The 21,865-nt window shown below is 40.2% G+C and overlaps 1 protein-coding gene across 1 annotated transcript in view; it reads right to left on the bottom strand.

The window, feature by feature from the left end:
* LOC309717583 (neural-cadherin) overlaps positions 1-21,865 on the bottom strand; it is a 145,537-nt gene that overhangs the window by 20,078 nt on the left and 103,594 nt on the right. Inside the window, exons 17-22 of the mRNA XM_082552258.1 lie at positions 15,654-15,937; positions 11,561-12,190; positions 10,472-11,468; positions 8,072-8,165; positions 4,880-5,064; positions 4,159-4,397 (exon numbers count right to left, since the gene is read on the bottom strand). Coding sequence (XP_082408384.1) covers positions 4,159-4,397; positions 4,880-5,064; positions 8,072-8,165; positions 10,472-11,468; positions 11,561-12,190; positions 15,654-15,937 — 2,429 coding nt within the window. The remainder of the gene's footprint in view (positions 1-4,158; positions 4,398-4,879; positions 5,065-8,071; positions 8,166-10,471; positions 11,469-11,560; positions 12,191-15,653; positions 15,938-21,865) is intronic.

Raw genomic sequence — 21,865 nt, 5'->3', positions numbered from 1 at the left:
GATGTGCTCCTGAGCCCACATGGTGAGGACATAGAGGGGGCGACACACTGTCTTACAGACTACCTCAACTTTTGTGTGGACACGGTCGCCCCTGCTAAGACGGTACGGTGTTATCCTAATAACAAACTATATAATGAAACAAAAGACTAATGACAATGTTGAAACAAAGTAAAAATAGCATAGAGCAAAACGGAACCTCAGCTCAATCAAAGATAGATAACTCGAGATTTTGCTGAATAAACTGAAGAAACACTGCAAAAATGGGACAAAACTTCTCTGCAATGATCTGAAGGACTGAAAACAATCACTGGTAAATTTGGTTCTATAAATCACTGAAACATGAAGTGTACTTAGTTTTTCATGGAACAAAAACCTGTGAAAACAATTGACTGTAGAATATTTTGATATAGACAGGAGTTCACGATCAGCTCAAAGAGTGTACTGACCAGGTTCTGTGGCCCTTAAACCAAACCCAAATCAACAAGTCTCCATCAGTGTGCTCCACAATTGATATGAGGTGTTTGTGTTGATATCCTGTGTTTGTTTTTTGTCAAATGCGGTACTGTGCATTATTGCCAAACCCTGCCTTTGGTCATCTGTCCAAGAGGCTTGTCTTTTGTGTAGATGCAACTTTTCAAAACTAAACTGCGCTACCATGTTCTTTTCAGAAAGAGGTTTTCACTTGGAAAGCCTGACAAACAAGCCATATTTGTTCAATCTTTTTATAACGTTACTGTCATGAACTTGAACATTTAACATTCTACCCAAGGCTGTGAAGTCTCAGATGTAGTTCTTGTAGTTTCTCTGAACATTTCAGAGCCTGACCCTAGGGAAGATTTTTTGGGATTCCTGCTGCTAGGAAGATTGTGGCACTGTCTTAATACACACCTATAACACACCTTCTGTAGTTTCATTTGCTTCTGCAAGTGTAGCGATTTCTAAAAGAAACAATAAATGTGTACTTAGTTTTTTATAGGACTGCTCAGGTGAAAACTTTATTTTCCACATTGTAGGATTGTAGGTATCCTCGAAACTAGGATAAGCTTGGCTAACCAAAACTAAAACAACCATGAAGCTAAAATTTAAGCTGGCGTTTGGTCCAAACCCATGGACCAAGGTTTCATACCTTGGCATTTTTTGTCTTTGATTAAACTGATGAGTCCAATTCAGTTAGGTATAAAGCTGACCTATGATTAAGCAGAGGAAACAAAACTAAAGCTGAAATGAAGATAAAAAATGGCACACAACTAATTAAAAATCAAATATAAGCCCATCAAGACAGATTAAGTGCTGTGTCGTTAAACTTCAAATAAGACTAAGTACTGTGTGTGAAATGAGTGAAACTAAAACTAGCATGGGGGGAAAGCAAACTCAAACTAACAGCATTGAAGTCATGAGCTCTGTTTGAACATATTAGAGAATTTCAGAGAATGACAGGAAACGTCTTTGATCTGATGTCTACCTGCATCAGTGAAATCTGAATTTACTCTATTTCCCTTACTGTTATTTATGCACTTTGGTGTTTCTCTGTCATTTTCCCTTCCTCTTAAAGTTTTGCTGTCATTTGCTTTCCGTTGCCAAATTCACTCGCTTCCCTGCTTGTCATCCTGATTCTTTTCTCTCGTTTTGTTACTTTTTTGGAGGGGGGGTAGGGGGTGAGAGGTTTTCATCAGAGTCCCTCAGGGTTTCCTGTCTCTCTCCAACTGTGTGTATTTCTTTTTTTGGAGTTTAGCTATTCAGCTGACACTCTCATCCACTGTGACTTACACTCCCCAGGCACAGCTTTAGATTTTGGCTCCAGAGCCAGTTTCAACATCGTCTTTTTTCGTGATGACTTTGTATCTCTCTGACATTTTTGTTCTAAATCAGCCAAGACACTTTTCCTCTTAACCCTGAGATAATTAAAGACGTACCTTTCATCTTCAGCATTTGATGGAAGTTATTTTAAATCATGCTGTGTTATTTATATTTTAACAAATTTTTATTGTTGTAGGTGCTGATTAGGCTTTTGAGCCAAGCTGCATTAAAGCTGGAGATGTGCTAACTATCTGTGTCTTGACACTTTGACAGGATTTATGTTAGCTTCAATATTTGAACAATATTTGCATCTCTGGTAATATGAAGGCTTTTCTAAACACACAATGTGTAGTTTGTTTTGCAGTTATGCCTTAACATGAGCATTATGCACAAAGTAAAACTAAAACACTGCTAATACCCTGCTGTAGAAGGCAACAGTGTAGAAAATTTGTATACTTCAAGAAAATCATCAAGACACCCCGACAGCTATGTAACCAAAGTGGGAAGGAATTATGTACTTATGTGTTATACTTCTACAACTAAGCCTAGTTAATCAGCAGTAATGCCACCAGGCAATTATTTAAACCTTGATTGAAATGAACTTTACTTTCAGGATATTAAAAAAAAAGTGTATTTATTGCATAAACAGTCACAATATGATAATAAAACACATGCAATAAGGTGTTAAAGGTTGTTTTTCTCATCTTCCTTTCAGCTTCCTTTGACTGTTTTGTTTTTCTCTTATACTGTCTCTGGTGTTATGTATTTATTCCCAGTGCTGTAGTGTTTCTGTGTATATTATCAGTATTATTAAACACTATTATTTAATCATTGAGTGAAATAGCTTTCTGGTGTAATTTCCTGCACTGTTTCCTTCATGTGAGCACATGTACAGTAATATTGATTCACTTTATCCCCCAGCATATAGCTACCCCTTCTTGAGGCTGAACCAGATGTTTCTTCCTGCTAAAAGTTTTTTTTTCCCCTCCCCACTGTTACCAAATGCTTCTTTATACAGGTTCGTCTGAGTGTTGGGGTTTATCTATATTATTTTTGGGTCTTTACAATATAAAGTGCCTTGAGGCGACTGTGGTTGTGATTTGGCGATGTATAAATAAAAGTGAATCGAATTAAACAGAACCAGAATTAACTGAACTGAATCGAGCTGTGTGTATAAACTGATATCTGTACAGACATGTATTACGACAATACATTACACATTTCTGTAGCTATCTTTTGCTCCATTGTCAGTAATATTAGATGGTTTTGTTTTAGTAATATACTTTTCAGTTTTTGCTCATATTTTGGTTTTATTGGCCACTTGGAAGCAGAAGTAAAACTAAATACAAATTATGAACCCCATAGTGCATATAGTAACTGAAGATGTTAATGTGAACTGCAGTTATATTACAGTATGCTACAAATCTCTCTTTCTCCCAATAGATTTATTCACATTATTGCTTTGCCAGTGTCATAACTTTTATGCAGTCTTTTAAACAAGACGTCAGCTGAGCGACAGCTGACAGTTAGATATTTGATCTAGCTCGGCTGTCTATGTTTGCGCAAGTGTGTTTATTTAATATGCATATTTATATGATTCACCAACTGCCATCATCTGCCTGCCTGTCACAGAAATGAGATCAGAAGCAGCTCCCAATGCTTTAATGGTATATTTTCATATAAAAGTATACAAGTGTGTACATATGCACGCAAGTATGTGCGTGCATATGTGGGTGTATCACTGAAGAGAGACATGCTGAAGCAACATGTCCACATATTAATGTATGATCAATTTTTCACTTTTCCTGGCATGTGGGTGTGCATGAGTGTGAAATAGTTTACACTTTGTGTTAAATGTCTCTGCCTGTTGAACTGCACATATGAATATGTGAATGTAACATGTAATTGAGTGTAATTAATGCATCATTAATCCTATGGCTGAAGATGTAAACTGGATGGCTCATTTTTCCCGTCAGTTCACCACGTTTACGTTTTCACACTTCACCTTGCTTCACTTTATTTAGCTTTTGCACAATTATCTGTTTGCTTGTTGGATTGGGGCACTTCCTCTTTGATTTTCCCGACCGAAGAGAAAGTAAGTTCCTGAGATTTCCAGTAACAAAAATCACAAATTAGCCTTTGAAGGTTTTGGATTAAATAACTGGTTTTTAACTTACAAAGAAAAATGTAAATAATGGATTTTTATTAAACATCAAAAATGTGCTCAAGAAATGCCACCTTTCAACTGAAACACTAGAGAGAGTGGAAAAAATGCCAAAAAGTATAATAATTTAACATAATTTATATTCCTACATTTAAATAGTTTAAAGTGTATTTTCCAGACTCTAAGTCTTTCCTCACCTTGGCCTTGTTTGCTGCCACGTAGCCGTGCAGTTTCTCAGCCTTGTAGTAGGGAGAGCCGTGGGCAGCAAACCAAACATTAAGCGCCCTCCCACCATGTTTGCTGGCATCACCCACAGAGAAGATCTGGACGTTTTCCGGCAAAGTCTGCAGGAGTTCAGCCAACGTCAGACCCAGACGGGAAAAGCGACTCTTCTCACCTCCACCACTACTACTGAAAAACTCCTCCACTGTCAGGTCTGGAAGAAGAAGAAGGAGGGGAGGAGAACAGATTTGTTTACTAGCTTCAAAAATCACCATGGGAAATTAGAGGCAGCATAAAAAGCAGCGGACAGACAGAAATATCCTGATACTACAAGTTGAATGAAAAGGTGAATAAAACAGAAGGAAAAAAGGGAAGAGACAAGAAAGTCTGAAGAGATGGAGCTGAAAATAAACAGCAGGGAACACAAGAGATGATAGAAGAAGAGGAGCAGGGAGTTATTTCCAATATTGCGTCTGTGTGCCAATGCTGATGGAGCCTGATCGAGCTGATAGCCCTGAAACTGAGACCCTGAAGCACTGTGCCACATCGACAGTCACAGGAGGGTGTAAATGTGCGTCTTGTGTCAGTGCGCTGAGATGTTGTTAAGTCATTTCCATGACTAACAACTGTTTTGTTTGAGGTTAACAAGTGTATTTTCATATTTTAACAATCTGACATCTTCACTTTGGGACTCACTGCTCAGGCGGATGGAGGCAGCACGCTGCAAGGCAACGTGGTGCAGCTCTGTGACGTCTACTTGGGCGGTGGAGGTGACGTCTGGCCAGGTGTTGTCGGATACACGAACCTGCAGGTGGTATGAGCCGGGAGGAGTTCCCTCCCTAATACTGAGCTGACCTGAGCTCTGGTTCAGACTGAACAACCTGAGAGAGCGAAAGAAAGATTAGTTTGACTTATTTTCTGTTGCTGCTTAGAATTATATTTGTTAAAATACATCATATCTGCTTCTTTCTTGCATAAGAAGCGGGTGCTATTTTCAGTCCCAGCAAAAAAAGTGTGTGTACCGTTTCGGATTTTTGATTTATGTATGTTACATAAATACTTATGTCTGGATTTCCAAAAAAAAGCAGTGCAGAAATACACTTTATTAACCTCTTCCACTCTGGAGGTCTGTTTGCAAGGAACCATTTATTATCTGTCTATTAAGGGTATGATGGATAGGTTGGATATTATAATTGTTGAGCAGAATTCCTGCTGCAGAAAATGCATTAGTTCAAGGACTTATTGTTATAAGGCAAATACAAATTCAGACATTTCAGCTGTTCCTCGTGCTTGGAAAACCAAACACATTCATAAAGTTCCCAGTGAAATCTTCAATCCGGATAAAATCTTTCTCAGATGGGATTTGTCAGATCAAACTCTGACCAGATGGAGGTCAGCTGTTGAACATGGATCCAGGCCGGTGGGGGGGACTCTTGATCTGGAAAACTCTGGCAATCTCTGCTCTGCTGCACTACAGAGTGGATCCCAAACCTTGTGGAGAACATGTGCCGCTGGCTCATATTTAACCTCTTCACACTGAAGTGACCTTCAGAGCTCAGACTAGACCAATTAATTAAGCGTTACTGAACTGAGGCCAAAATGAGTCTGCGGACGGTGCTTGTGCTGCCGCTACAAAACAAGCTCTCATGTACCGTCTCCTGGAATACCGTCACGCTTGAGAGATTTCCAAACATGTCAAAGCACTTCACAGACAGGAAACAAATGAAAACATAGCATACCGATCAATTCCAAACAAATCGCTGTCTGCTGAGGCAGAATGCTGAGCTTTTCTGGTTATTTTGTGCGTTTTGTGATTTACTGAATGTCCCCAAATAGCACTTTTTTTTTTTTTAGCTTTGACATGTTTTTAGCCCAGCACGGTGGCACGGTGGTTAGCACTGTTGCCGCACAGCAAGAAGGTCCTGAGTTCAATTCCACCATCAGGCCGGGGCCTTTCTGTGTGGAGTTTGCATGTTCTCCCCGTGTTTGCGTGGGTTCTCTCCGAGTACTCCGGCTTCCTCCCACTGTCCAAATGGATGGATGTTTTTAGCCCCTCGGGCTCCTTCACCTTACCAGAACGCTTTTTCATATTTTCCCCTAGATTGTATCTTTTTATATGTAAATAACATTCAACCTAAAGCTGATCTATACTGTGAACAAACTGCTATCTGCTGTATGCTCTGATGAGGGGCGGCAGTTCAGGAGCATCTATGGTAATTCTCTCTCTCGTGGTTCCTTTGTTCTCGGCCATTTCTTGTCGTCTCTTGTCGTCCCTCTTTACAGGTATCTCATTAGAAGAAAAGGTGTCAGGGAGCGCAATCAGGCTCTCCTTTCAATGGGTCCGCGTGAAACCTTGCCCCATCAAACAAAATGAGTGTGCCCTCGCCGTGCTTCACTGGGAATTTTCAATACCGCTGGTTATGAAGTATTAATAGCACTGTTCCTGACAAGTCAGATCCCCTTTTCTATCTCTCGCCTTCCTGTCCTCTTCCCCTTCATTCTCTTTCACTCTTTCTTTGTTTCCCCCTTCAAACTGCCTGTTTCTCTGTCCCAATTTTCCTTTCTCCCCTTTGTCGCGCGGCACCTTTGTACTGTCTCTCCCTCTTTATTTTAAATCTGTCAGCTCCTGTGCAGCTCTTTTATTTTCTCTCTTTTTCTCTTGTGCATTTCTTGCTGCTGCGTGTCACATGAGAAGGGACACTTTAGCAGGGAATCTTTTCTGTATTAGTCCCAACACATCGTAAAACTACTTTACATCTGTCGTTCTCTGGATTCTTTCATCCAAAACTGGTCATAATATGCTCAACAGGAGTGTGTAGATTGGTCCAAATCACACTGTATATTGTGATATTGTGCATACATCTTTAATCCCAACAAAAAACATCGTCTTGTCATTCATGTTTTAATTGTTTCATTCCTTGTTCAGAGTTTCGTGAGCTGTATTCTACATTTACGTTGGTTTTCCAGTGGAAGGTGCAAACGGTACAATTTTACATTTTGGATATATTTTATAGTCTTATTGTGCAAATTAAAATCAAAAGGAACATCAGGTTTGCATTATTATTTAATTATGAGTAGTACGTTAACTAGATGAATAAACAAACAGATTTGAAATGTCACTGCTTACTTACGATATCGCACAACCACAATCCTAAGCTACAAAGGAATACATTGAAACTGCAGCCTGTCTGGAGTCATAAAAAATGCATTTGCCTGCCTAAAACAAAGCAGCATTTCCATTTGAGAACATTCAAAATGTTTAAAAGAACCAGCCTGTATCTGTTTCCATCTCTTCTCTTCATCATGAATCTCTTTCCTGTCCTCAAAGTGTTTACACGCATGATTCTCTGTGACTTAAGCTGAACTCCAGACAAGGTCCAGACGATCAGGTAAGGACATTATCTGAAGTTGCACTTCCTCACATTTAGAGCACTAAAGCAGATCATATCAGATGTGTTTGCACTGCTGGAAATTCTCATCTTGAGGACGATTACATGAAGATTTACTTTAAAGGGGTGAAGGGTCAAAAACTATTTAATGCTTGATCTAACTGCCATGAACGTTTGTGTTCTCACATATGCCTCAGCTGGGGAAGGACTAGAAAAGTTCAGGGCTGCAGTGCATGTGGGAAAATGGCCTTATTCAAATTTTTCTTCTACTTCTTTTCCTTCCTGTCTTTTCTTTGTTTTGTCTTTAATTGTGATTTAATTAAAAGAATCTTTCTCTATATTTTCAATATTATTGCCATACTTCTGACTTTATCTATATCTCCTTCTTTTTCTTTTTGCATTACTTAATTTATCCATCTGTGCTTTCACCTCCATCACTCTCTTTCTGCAAGTCACCTTTCAGGCATCTCAGAGTTTTCAGCTGATGAGATCAAAGTACCTGGTTGGTTTGCCTTCAAAACGGTACACTTTCTCACTCCAGTCATCAAGGTCGGGGGATTGAACTTGTCCGAGCACTGTCGTCTGGAGAATACCTGTCAGGAGGTGGGAAAAAAAAAAGAAACAAAAAAGTCCAAAAATGTATAAGCTTTGAGAGGAATTAGTTTTGAGCACAAAGGGTCCCTCCGGTACAATCCAAATATTAAGAGTGAAGGAAAAAAAGTAGAGGCTTCTTTAAGGAGATAAGGTGACGGGCAATGCCTCATTGGCACACACGGTCATGGTTTGACGGCACAGCAGTAATATGTTCACGCATTAGTTTCCCCCTCTTCCAAAAAAAGCTGAACACAGCTCTGTAATCTCTTTAGCCGTGAAATCAGCTGCCTTTTAAAAAAGCCTCCTGTTTACGTGCTCATCAAACCCGGGACTTAAGCTGGTCTTAATTGTTTGCTTCATGGTATGTTGTTAAGGTACGTGATGGATTCATATTAGCAGGTTAATGCACTTTCATGTGGAAAGGCCCCCGAGAGGGAATCCACTAAAAATACATTACAGAATACCTTAGTTTTTCCAGCAAATTACAGAGGGCCGACAGATGGTATGAAACGCTAAATAAGTGATGTGGGCTGGAGCAGGAGGCTGTGAGCAGTCGACTGTGACAAGTACAGTTTTAACAACATGAGTGGAGAGCGCTCAGAAGGTGGTGGGAGGGCAACTCGTTCTCACTCCCAACACGTTACATACTGACGCTTGGTCAGGACCTGCAGGTGTCACATGTTAAAACATACTGGGTAACGCTTTAGTGTCATTTTTCAATATTGAAGGCAGTCTGGCGGACTTTAAAAAGTCCCTAAATGTCAGAAGGAGACAGCAAGAGACCATAATTAAATGTGCTCCGCTGTTGAAGGACGCATCAATATGGTGACCAAGAAAACTGAGGAGATGCTTGCTGCAAATGGGAGAAGTTTGACTTGTAATGTGTGGTTAATGCTGTGAAAGAGCATAAAACACAATCTGTTCCTAAACCTAAATAGTGACAGAACAAAAAGGCAGGCATCTCAGATTTGTTGTAAATGATAAATGGTGATATATAGCGCCTTTCTACCTCAAGTCTCATTTACCCAATCACACACATTCATACAGAGCTTAATCTATACCTAGCTTCCTAACATTCGCACACATACTCGCCCTTCGATGAATGCATCTGGGGCAACTTGGGGTTTAGCAACTTGCCTGAGGATAATTCGGCATGAGGCTGGAGAAGTTGGGGATCGACCGAGCTACCCTCCTGGTTGTAGTTGTGTGATTATGCCTTCTACCAGCTCAACTGCATCCTTATTTTTTTCTTATGTGGAAAAATGAAAGTATGGGTGAAGACCCTAAACACTGCACTGAAAAATGGCACTAAAGGGCCACTCAGTGCATTAAACGCTTGATGTGAGGAGATTTTTATGTGATAGGGTGGGATAATAGAGACCTAAAGGTTTAAAAAGAAACCATGCTGAATCCCTCAGAGTGACCAGGGAACTTTTAACTGGGACAATATAATATAATACATTATGTTCTGGGGTAAAGGCGTGTTCAAGCAATAGTACACCCAAACTTTCTCCAGTGGAGTGTAAAATACTAGACTGAACGGTGAGACTCTCATGAAAGAAAAATCCAAAACCAAATGAATGTCTAAATTTTGTGGATACAAACAGCACACATTTATTTAAACATCGTGTTTTCATCAATTTCCAGTTTTCAATCAGTTTTCATCAGTGTGCAGCTAGTTTACATTTATTTTACACTGGTTCACTTTGATGCCTCACTAAATCAGAGAAAAGCCTGGGGCCAGTTTCACAGTTTTTGCAGCTACTGTTCACACCACAAATGTTAGCAGCATTATGTTTCACAAATTACAGATAAATTTACAGACCCTACAGGGCTCTTGCATGCTTACTGTTTTTACAAATGAAAAGCATCGCGATGAACAAAAACACTTTGTTTTCGCAAATCACATTGTGCATTCGGCACATTTAGTGAAACATGCCCACGTTTAATTTTCTCTGTTCGGGGACAACAATGAGATCACTGAATGAAAATGTCATAGATGCAACAGATGAATAGTGGTGAACAATGAAAAACTTGCCGTCACATCTAAAATCAACCCTTTTTTTTGACACAACACGCTTCATGTGATCTGTGTGTAGTTTTATTTGATCATGGCCATGAAAAAAAAAACTTTTTTTTCACAGACTAGGACTTCAGAACCTATTTTCATAAACCTCAGCAAACTCTGTAGCTTTGATCATGGACATTTGGAACCAAATTATGTAATAATATATAGGTTTCATGGAGCTAGTCTCAAAAATTAAGCATTGGAAACCTCATTGAATTAGATAAAAACAAAACATACCTTCATAACTGTAGACAATAAAGTTGGTGTGTCCAGGTGAGTGGGGATGATCATTCCTGTCGCCGATCACAACTGTCAACGTGCTAGTAGAGCTCATTGGAGGAGAGCCGCTGTCAATCATGAGAATTGGGAGGCGGTACTCCTTCTGCCGCTCACGATCAAAAGCGCGGAGCGCGGTGATGGCTGCGCTTCCGTTCCGAAAGTCCGTCAGGTTAAAGTTGGTGGCGTCTGAGGTGAGCATCAGAAGCCGTATGGAAAATGGCCCACTGTTGGTGGAGGTGTCGCGATCGGTGGCATGAAGGAGCAAGGAGGTTTCATTCATTTTCACTGGCTGAGGTGCAGCTGTGTTCTCCCAAACAACAGGCTTGTAGGGGACCTCAAACTCTGGCCCGTTGTCGTTAACATCAAGTACAGTCACCACAACAATGGCAGTGCCAGTCAGGAGGGGACTCCCTGCATCTGTAGCCAAGACCATGATCCTGTGCTGTGAAATTTTCTCCCTGTCCAAAGAATCAGCAACTACAACCCAACCAGACTGGTCCACCAGGAACTGATTGTAGGGATCTGACTCTTTGGATATACTATAAGAGAAACGCCCATTTTGGCCAGAATCTAGATCAGAAGCTGTAACTTGAGCAACAATTGTCCCCACTGGCACATCTTCAGACATAGCTGGTGACTCATAGAATTGTGGAAAGAAGACAGGAGGATGGTCATTGGAGTCTTCCACTTGAATGAGACAATAGGCGAGGCTGAAGAAATCGGCATCTTCGGCCTTCAGGGTCAGATTGAAAGTCCTTTCGTTAGGCTTCTCAAAGTCAACTTTCTTCTTAAGTTTTATTACGCCACGTCGATTCACTTTGTCTGTCTCCACAAAGAACTTTCTGTTTTCATCACCACCTACAATGCTGAAGGTTACCACAGCATTCTCGCCCTCATCTCCATCTGTGGCAGAAACTACAAGAACCTCGCTATTCACCTCAAGGTCCTCAGTCACCTGATCAACACATAGAAGTAAGTGATCTATTTACATGCATCACTGGTAAAATAAATGTAAATGTTTAAAGAAGGTTAGCGAGGTTGACTCACCTGAGTATTGTAGAGTCTCTGAGTGAAGATGGGTGGATGGTCATTGACATCTGAAACCATAATGGTGGCTGTCCCTGTCCCTGCCAAACTCCCTCCATCACGGGCCTCCACCACTACCAGATACCGGTCCTCCATCTCCCTGTCCAGAGAGCGTAGTACTGTGTAGATGGTGCCCGTAGTGGCATTGATAGAGAACAGGTTGAGGTTGATCTCGTTGCGAATGTTCTTGATGATGCTGTATGTGAGCAAGGCATTCCTGCCCTCATTGGGGTCATCCAGATCCATGGCACGCATTTCCATGACGGATGTGTCTGCAGGTGAATTTTCAGGCACTTGACCAACAAAACAACCATCTACTTCCAGTGCTGGGCAGGGGAAGAAGGGAGCATTGTCATTGATGTCTCTGACTTCTAAAAGTACATCAGCAAATCCTGTGAGACCTGCCCCTCCCTCATCTGTGGCGAGGACAAGGAATCTCCAGGCAGGGCGCTCCTCGCGGTCCAGTCGACGTTGAGCATAGATTCGTCCAGTGCGCTCATCAATGGTAAACTCACCACCAGCACCCTGGCCATGGAGGGAATAGCGAAGAGCACTCTGGTCAGCTTCCTGATCGGGATCTGTAGCTGATACCTACAAAAATTACACAGAAATATAACAGTAAAATAAAATCTAAAATTCTCAAAACACTGAGTTTGTAGTTCAAATTAAAAATTAAAGATCAAGCTTGCTGTTTTAGTCACAGTGTTACTAGAAATTTCCAGGTGATATAAAGCACTGTGTAAATGTTTCCCCTGATTTCTTTCAAGGAGCCAGGCTTTCTGGAAATATTTTAAAGTGGTCTTAAGCAATAGTTCTCCAGGCTTTCTGCACACTGGCTGCTTCTTCACTCATTTTCAATCCACTTCTTGTACCTGATCATTTTCAGATGATTGTTTTTTTTTTCCTAAGCCAATGAATATTAGAATAGAATAGAATTAGAATTCAACTTTATTGTCATTGCACATGTCACAGGTACAGGGCAACGAAATGCCCTGTACCTGTGACATTTAAGCATAACAAAGCCCATCTATAACTCCATGGATGAACCAGTGTTGCATACACACATAACGGATAGCTTAGCAAAGAACTATCTTTGGGCACATTTTTTAACTAGCAGTCTGCAAAAACTGCAGGTTCTGTGATGGTTTGGGTTTGCATTTCAGTTACTGTTGTTGGGGATTTTGTCAAAATTTGTCAGAATTTTGAACGCAGAAAAACACCATCAGATTTTCATTTACACATTGCCTTCTAGCCTGTCTGATTGGAAATAGTTTCATTTTTCAGCATGGCAATGGTCGCAAAGTCACTGCCAGTGCAATAAAATATACCTAGATGGAAAAACAAACAATGGAATTTCCCCAGAGTCTGGAGCTCAACATTACTGAAGCAGAATAGAAGGCAGCCAACATCTAAAGAAGAGGTTTGAATGTCCTTGAAGAAGCCTGAAGACCACTTAAAGAAATGATGAGAAAGCTTGGCTAAGAGAGTTCAGGTTGTGTTGAAATATAAAGGTGGCCATACCACAATATCAATATTGTTAACATCACAGTATTACCAATACTAATGGTCCCTCACATTAATATCCTAAAGTATTATGTTGTTAAGCGTAAATAAACATATTCATTCCTAACTTTTTCATTTACCAGGAGCACATACTTTAACAGATACCATTATTGTTAACTGCTATGGTTTACCTTAAGGAACTGTTTTAAAATTTGATGTTTCACAGAGCCTTTGACAACCTGTTTCTGCACGAGATGACAAAATTTATGTCACCCAGATTCCTCTGGACACACAGATGCATGAACTGTATTCTGGGCTTTAAGCCAGATGCTGCATTTTATAACATCAGATCTTTATTCTAATTATTTGAAGTGCTTTTGTGTATGAAATGCTGACTAGTCCCCATTTTTAAATTGGAAAAGTGGAAAAAGGGCTGAAAATGTCTTCAGAATTAAAGCACGAAACTTATTGCAGACTTACTAATCAAGCTTTTGATGATGTTGAAAATAATTTTAAACTTAAAAAATTACAAATACATAAAAAATAATCATCAAAAAACACCAACTGAACATTTCCTTGTTAAAAAAGTGGCTTCATTATAGAAGGACTGCAGCAAAAGTTAATCGCAAGCTGTCACATTTGTCGTCGCAAGTCCATTCAATAACATTTTTTTTCTTTAAAGAAACAGTTTTTTTTATTGTTCTTTTATACATCAGGCAGTTTCTTATTAAAAAAGCTGAACTGCTTGTTCATTATGTACAAATGTGAAGCCCAACAAATAGGACACGAGGCAGGGAGCTGATTGCAGCAGCTGCCCCTGCACAAGGGGACTTGCCAACACAGGAATAAACATTTCTCAGTTGCTTTGTCCTGTTTGCTTAATTAACCAGCCTTCCTGCTATCTCTCTGAACAAGGGGACAAGAGCAGCAGAAACGAGACGAGCTCTCACATCTGTCAAGGAGACACACAATGCAATTAAAAGTTAATAGACACAGACAAAAGCAAGAAAAAGTACACTTTTACCCTTTCTCTTCCTCTTTTCTCACCAGAGGGTTTGTTTACAGAAGGCTTTGAAGTCATCCCCCCTTCCTCCCTTCCCCAGCCACCTCCCCCATGTGGGTTCTTTGCATTTCTTGACAACGTGATGCAGGTACACAATATTGAAGATGAGCAGCCGCGGCACCGCAGAGCAGGCTGCTGCGCAGGTGAAGTCAAAAAATATTCATTTCAAATTGGATTTTCCCCTCTGTTCGCTATCTGCTGAATTATATTTGAGGGCAAGGGCTGAAAGTGGCGGGCATTGAGGGAGGCCCTGGTCGCCGCGTAGCAGAAAAAACTATCGAGAGCGTTAGAGAGGAACCAAACGCACATCAAATCAATTCCAGCAGGCGAGGGGAAGTAGGCCCAGGTTGAGGGCTTGGTGACACATGCCTCTCTGACAGAGATTACTTCCCTGGCCTCCCAGACGCGCTTCCACCTTTTTAATCTGATTTAGCTTGGCGGCACATGCATATTACTGTGAATTACCGGTGATAGGTGTGACGAAATGAAAGCCACAGGAGGAGGAGGCTGACTCTGACTTTTCTGAAGCAACTTTTCAAATGGCAGGCAGTTCCTGTCAGGAGGTTTTGGTTGGTTAAACACTGGCGCCTCTGTCAGCTAATATTGTGCTAACCAATTTCATACATGTGCGATGTGTTAGTATGTGGTCACTTGATCTCAGGTAGGTTTTTGCTCCAGGCTAATACAGCTCGATGTTCCTAATGTAACAAACACAATTAGGTTTGTTTCCAGTACATCTGATACATTTTCACATATTGTTCATATAAACACTAACATTTTCACAATAAACTCCTTTATCTTAAAGGTATGTTTGGGAGGTGCTACTTTCTCAAGTTTATATGTTAAACAGTTTCATCTGGACTGAGTGGACATGTGATCAGTGCTTAAGGCTAGAGGCTAAAGCTAATGGCTAACAGTTACAAAAAAAATGAAAACATGCCATCAATCCATCCATTCATGTGTTTTGTAGTTACGCTGTATATGGTCATAAATTGACTAATCCATTATTTTGTTGTGTGAAAAGAGTAAAAACTTGGCACTTATTAGTAGTGGAAAACAAAGAGAACTTAGCTTAGTCTGGCTCTATTTGGGGTTCTTGGCTGAGCTCTGTTTATGGGAGTTTCCTAAGAGCAGCCAATCAAATTCAGCTTAAACCGTTTGTAAGAATTTGAAAAAGACAATGCTGTGAGTGTGACTCCTTTTAGCAGTTGCTCTGTCTGTTGCATTGCAAAAGTCATAAAAATTCCCGCTAAGCATCACCAGAAAAGGAAATGTCAAATTCTTAAGAACATAAATTGCTGTTTAATTATATATGATTTTGTATAATTTTTTACGACGCGACTAAAACTTGAAAAACCGCATTGTCTATTCTAATGTCAGTGTTTTAAAATCACAACTGAGTTGATTATAGTGAACATAATCCGATCTAAAATGACTAATAAAAGTCCTTTAAGTAACTTTTAATACGACACAAACAGATTCGCTAACCTCTAGGATGAAAACAGGAAGCTGGGTGAGTTCTTCCATCACAGCAGCGTGATACTCGGTCTGGCTAAAAACTGGTGCCTCATCGTTGCGATTTACCACCTGAACGACCACCAGTGTCTCGTTCTCCCACTTCCCGTCTGAGGCCACCAGCCGGAGCTCGTAGCGCTGCTCTATCTCATAGTCAAGAGGTTGAGCCACAAAGATGGTGCCCACTTCAGGTTCCACGTCGAAGGTGCCCATGGTGTTTCCTGATGTGATCTGGTAGCGCAGCTTGGCATTAGCACCTGGATGGAAGACATTAAGCACTTGTCAGTTTTTTAAAATCTTTTCTACGAAACTGATTTATCCGATCATACTGCTTAGCTCTGGAGACAAAGGTAGGAGGAGGATGATGTTCCTGTTGCTTCCAAAAAGGACTGTTTAATTTTATTGAAATAAGAAGGCTGCAAAATCCAGCACATCTGGTGAAGAGTTGTATATGCTACTATCACTCATATCAGTTGAATGCATCATTGTTGTGTTGCATTTTTGCTTTGGTAGAGTACGAGTTGGGCTTTCTAAAACTAAAATTTCGCCTGGTAACGGGGGCATAAATAAAGAATCTTTTGACATTTTATAAAATATTAAGTTATCATAATTACATATAAGTGTATAGATGTGATACTAAAATTGCAACACTAATGACCAGCGTCTCATGTTATGCAAATGCTCTTCCTGTGGTGCTAGTCTGATGAAAGCTCTAATTTTTAAAGATCAGTCACAGTCAAGTGATTATCACTGTGGTAAAAATGTCTCCCATTTTTTTCTTATCTATGCCCCATTAAAAAATAAAAAAAGTTAACCAAAAATGTGAACCAAAAATTGAGGTAAGACTCAAACTGTGGATTGAGAAAACCCTTAATCCTCTGCACACAGAATTATAATAAAATGAGGTTTTGTAAGAAGCCATAATATAAGCTTTCTGGTCAAATTCTTCAGTAGAATCAGGTATTTCTCTTACAGTTGGGGTTATTAATACCTTGGCCTCCTCAAAATCTCCTCACACAAACAGTCGTTTCCCCATCACGCAATTAATTTTCTAGAGACCTACAGAAAGGCTCAGAATTAAAGTAAGATGTGCTTTTTGTTACAGCAGAAACTTGGGTTATTCTGTTGTGACTATTTAAGATTTAGGTCCATTTAAATTGGATAGTATGAATAGACACACTTCTTGTATACTGAAACTCTCACACATTTTCCATTGTGTTTCCAGAACAGATGAGTCGGACACGAGTCGGCCTTTAGTCGGCCCGAGGGTCCAGTGAAAGGTACTGAAAATGCATCCTGATCAGATGCCACTCTCTCACCTCTGCTGTCAAAAATGTAGCTGTTGCTCTACTCAGAGAAAGAGTAAAGACTTCAGATATGTGGTGGGAACCCACATAAGGAAACTAATTTCATAAATTATTTGCAACCACATATTTTCAGTCATGACCACAGGTGATGGCCTGAATGTACACTGACTGTTCAGTCTGCAGCTTTTTCCGCTCACCACAGCAGCCAGTTATGATGTCTGCAGTACCGCTCACTCTCACTTCAGTTACCCTCACTACTAAACAACGCCTCAAGAACAGCAGCTCACTTGGGACATCGACTCACTTTCAACTCTGACACGGTTACAAACGGTCATTTCTTCATTTCTCTATTGTCTGCCATTTGATCCCATCTCTTCCTGCAATCTTTGGTCTCCTTCCTGCTTTTTTTTCTGCTCCTGAAGGACTGGTCGCAACAGAAAGTGGCAAACTTCTGAGAGCACTGTTCTTTAACGGCATCATGCGTTGTTCTTGGTGGATTTACCCGACAAATGTCACAGGGACAAAAGGATTTTCCAGAAGGAGAATAACAAAAGCAAAGTCCTCTTTCAGTTGCTCCCTTTAAGGGTCGCCACAGCAAATCAACTGCCTCTCACCTTGTCCCCAGCTGACTCCTTCATCCCACCAACCCCATGTTTGTCCTAAAATAATGAAAGCAAAGCGAAACACCCTTTTGTAGTTTTTACCTTTACTATTTCTACTAATATTTTCAATCACATGTTCAGTGATTTTGCAGACTAAAACTATGGTTGGCTTTTATTTCAATGTGTGTTGTAAATACACAGTTTTTTCCATAAGTTCTCTAAGTATTAAAAATGATTCTTTGAACTGATGCCACAATATTTTTCTATGTCTTGCTAACTGCTTTGATGTCTAACCCCAATCAAAAAGCTTGTAAAAATGAAAATGATGTCATGTAATGCAAGTAAAGTCCAAAACAGAAACTTTATATTGGCTAGTTTTAATTAAGGAAGTATAGCAGATTATCTGCTAATTGGAAGGTTGGTAGTTCGATCCCTGGCTGCTCCAGTCTCCCTGAAACAGACTGAACCCAGATCTGCTTGTGATTCATTCATTGGAGAGTTAAAGTTAGAAAGAAAGCACTTAGATAAAAACATTGGGTGAATGAGACCTGTTGTGTTGAGTTCTACATTAAAAAAAGAAAATTATATTTAATATCTAGGGTCAAGTGGATTAATCCATGTTACTACTCCGGCTCCCAAATGCCGAATCTTGATGTTATTCTAAGCTGAAAACATATTAATGATTCTGCTCAGCAGAGTAAAATAACCTTCAGTCAATGAGGCGATACTGACTTCCCAGTAAATGGAGGAGACCCACTCTTGGTGACATTCGTAGGACTCATGACAGCTTATCAACCGTTTAATCAAACATAAAATAACTGAAACAGCAGTTTTTAAATTATGGAAAAAAATGTAGATTTCCATTTTCTTATAATGTGAATACACTTTTTTCAGTGACTTGCATCTTTGCCTTAAATGCTTTGGTGACCAGTTTTTGAAGATGAGTTTACACGAACCACAGTGTATACATCCAACTTGACTAATTTCCCCCTCTCCTTCTTCTCTTCTCACATTGACGGCTCTTTAGTTTTCTTTCTTTCCTGCTTTCTCCATGTGCCTCCATCCCTCTAGCCTACCGTTTCTTTCAGCTTTGCTATGCAGTCCTGTTTTCTTCCTTTGATTATTTTTTCTTGCCACAGTCTTTTCTTCCTTCCTTAACTCTCCTTCATGTATCTTCCTCCCAAATCTTTTATTCTCCTCCTACTTCCGTCTGTTCTTTAGGCTTTTTGTCCACTTGTTTTGATAATCTACTTTCATCCCTCTTTCCCTTCACTTCTTTCATCTTTCTGTTGCTTTTCCATCTCATTCTCTAGTCTCTTTCCTTTCCTTGTCTTTCCTCTGTTGGCTTTCCCTCTACTTTCCTGATGAACTGAAGAAATGCCAGCACACACACACATAGGGACATGGTAAACATGGCAAACACATACACACACAGATGTATGTTCAGGGCCCAGAGGCAGGTCTGTCTTGGTCCGGCTAGCTCTCTGTTTACCGGCACCAATGAGACTTTAGGAGACAAACACCATCTGTGGAGACATGGAGGACCTTCATTACGACACTGGAGAGTGTGTGTGCTCGTTTGTGTGCGAGGAAAAAGCTTAAGTGCACTGGTCCGTCACAGCCTCCAAGCACGATGTGTTGTGACACTCAGCGAGCGAGTTAGTGTGTGTGTGTAAATGTGAGTGTGTGTAAATGTGTGTAAGGAGAGTAGCTCCAGCGGTTTTTGCCTCCGGCAGCCTCCCTAATGATCAGTCTGGCCATATGGTGTTGCCCTCTTAACACATACACACACATATGAACACACACACACGCACACGCTAGGGGATAGAGCTGATTTAATTCGCAGCCTAGCAGGAGGCCCAAATTGAGATTAAGGTCAGATCTCTGCTCCTTGTGAGGTGGACCGGAGGGGAAAGTCGTCCCTGAGCAGTGACTGCAGGTTGACACTCTGAAGGACTAAACTCATATTTGGAGGAAGTTTCATTTCGTTTTACAACCACATTAGAAAATATCACATGTTGTGGCCTCAGATGCCTGCAAGAGATACTGTGGATATTTGAAATTCAGCTGGCTGCAGTACCCAGAAATCTTGAGTAGAGCCATGTATTTATTCCAACATGACAGAAAACATTAAGCCTGATATGTGATGGTAGATTTTGGAGTAAGGTTTCCCCAGTAATCGGTAAAACGCATCCTAAAATGACAAATTCGAATACAAATAACCGAAAGCTAAATTTACAGTGTAAAAATTAAATATTAGTCTGCTGCATGACTGAGCAATTGGAGGGTCCAAAGACATTAGACCCTCCAGACATATGCATCTTCCAGGTTGTGACAGATGGTGACAGCTGTGGTTCCAAAGAGACTTTCGATGCAATGGAAATCGATGTGAATCTTAATCACTGTAAACACTGATGTTATGGGCTCAGTCACTCATTTTGGGTCATAGTGAAGAAGAATTAAGTCTATTTTCCAAATCTTGGTCATACCATGTTTAAAAATCAAAGGTTATCTGTGGTATGAAACCACAAACTCATTCAATAACGGGCTGTCACTCACAACTAATTAGTTAATGGGCAAAGTCAGGCTGTCCCTTCTCATCACATATGTTTTTTTGGGTTCTTTTTTTTAGCAAAAGCAAATATGCTCATCTTGAGGCTTCAAAAGAGGACTTAATGAATAGATACATCCATCTTCTCCTGTTATTGTGTGCTATAACTGTTATTCATGTAATAATAAGTTCTGTAAATATTAATATCTGACTTTTCGATATAGATTCTAGCAAGGTGCTAGAACCTCCTGAGATATTTCTATATTGATATGATCCGTAATATTTACTCAGCACATCAATGATGTGAATCTCCTTTTCTACCACATTTTCAAGGTGCTCTGATCTGAAGAAGATCTGTTGACTGTGGAGGCTATCTATCTATCTATCTATCTATCTATCTATCTATCTATCTATCTATCTATCTATCTATCTATCTATCTATCTATCTATCTATCTGTCTGTCTGTTTCAAGGTGTTGTGCATTCAGACATACTCCTTTGCATATTTGGTTCTAATGAGTTGTTATGTGAGTTGATGTTGCTTTCTTATCTGTTCGGATCAGTTAGAACCATTTTCACCCACAGAACTTCCAATGACTGGATATGTGAAAATCCCATTCGATCACAGGTCTCTGAAATACTCCGACCAGCCCATCTGGCACCAACAACCATGCTGCATTTACAGTTTTTCTCAGTCGCTTTGGTGCGTTTCTCAGAACACCATTAACATTTGCACAGCAGTTAGTGCATTTCCCAAAACAATTAGTGCAAACTGCAAAACCTAGTGGATAGCCTGCAAAAGCACGTCACATGCACAGAATTGATTATCCATACCTCAAAAGCAAGTATCCATGTCAATGAAACTGTCAGTGCCATCAAAATGAAAAGTCTTGACACCATCTTTATGAACAAGATAGTCAAATGGCATTGTCATGTTTCCACTATGACAGTTTATAATTTCAGTGTTTCCCATTGCAAAAACAATTGGTGACACCTGAAAATGCTGACGACAGCACTATGGCCTACCTGTACAGCCATCTGAAATGTGCAGTAAAGTCACTGTAGATGTTATGGGAGTCTTGGGAGTAACTGAGACACTGAATACGTACGTTTCACATTTCCATTGTGTAGAAGTGTTTGTAATCCTACAGAATTGTGCAAAAGAAAAATATGCTACAGTCACTTGTGCACTGTAGAATACATGTAAACATAAAATCACCCATTTGGTAGAGCTGTGCACTAATGTGAACAATAAACAGCACATGTAACAGTACAGTAAATCATTCTGGCACATCCAGACGTTCCTGTCTGTCTGGCCACATATTTTCATCTACATCACAACAGATGTTATCCCTCGCAATGCAGCGAGGAAAGTATCTCCTGGAGTGGCGAATCCATCCTCTGCAGGACCCTGCTGTGATGTCGTCACATGCTGCATCCATGGCTGCTAGCAGGGCCATTTGCTCATGTGGATTTCATTTTTCTTGAGTACTCTGTCAATTGTTGAAATTGAAACAGATTCAATATTGCCAAATACCGTGTAATTCTCTATGACAGCGCTTTGTATGTCTCTCAGCTTTATTGCATTGTTTGCAATGACCATTGCACAAATGGCTTCTTCTTGCTGTGGGGTAAAAAGGGGCCCTCTTCCGCCTCCGCGAGGTTGTCTTACAATCCTATGTGGTGCAGAGTAAACTTTTTGTGAAATTGCAAATACAGTACAGTA

Source organism: Aulonocara stuartgranti, assembly GCF_965226115.1.
Source record: "Aulonocara stuartgranti genome assembly, chromosome: 11".
In the NCBI taxonomy this organism is placed as follows: domain Eukaryota; kingdom Metazoa; phylum Chordata; class Actinopteri; order Cichliformes; family Cichlidae; genus Aulonocara; species Aulonocara stuartgranti.
This window is presented reverse-complemented; position numbering and strand designations above follow the sequence as displayed.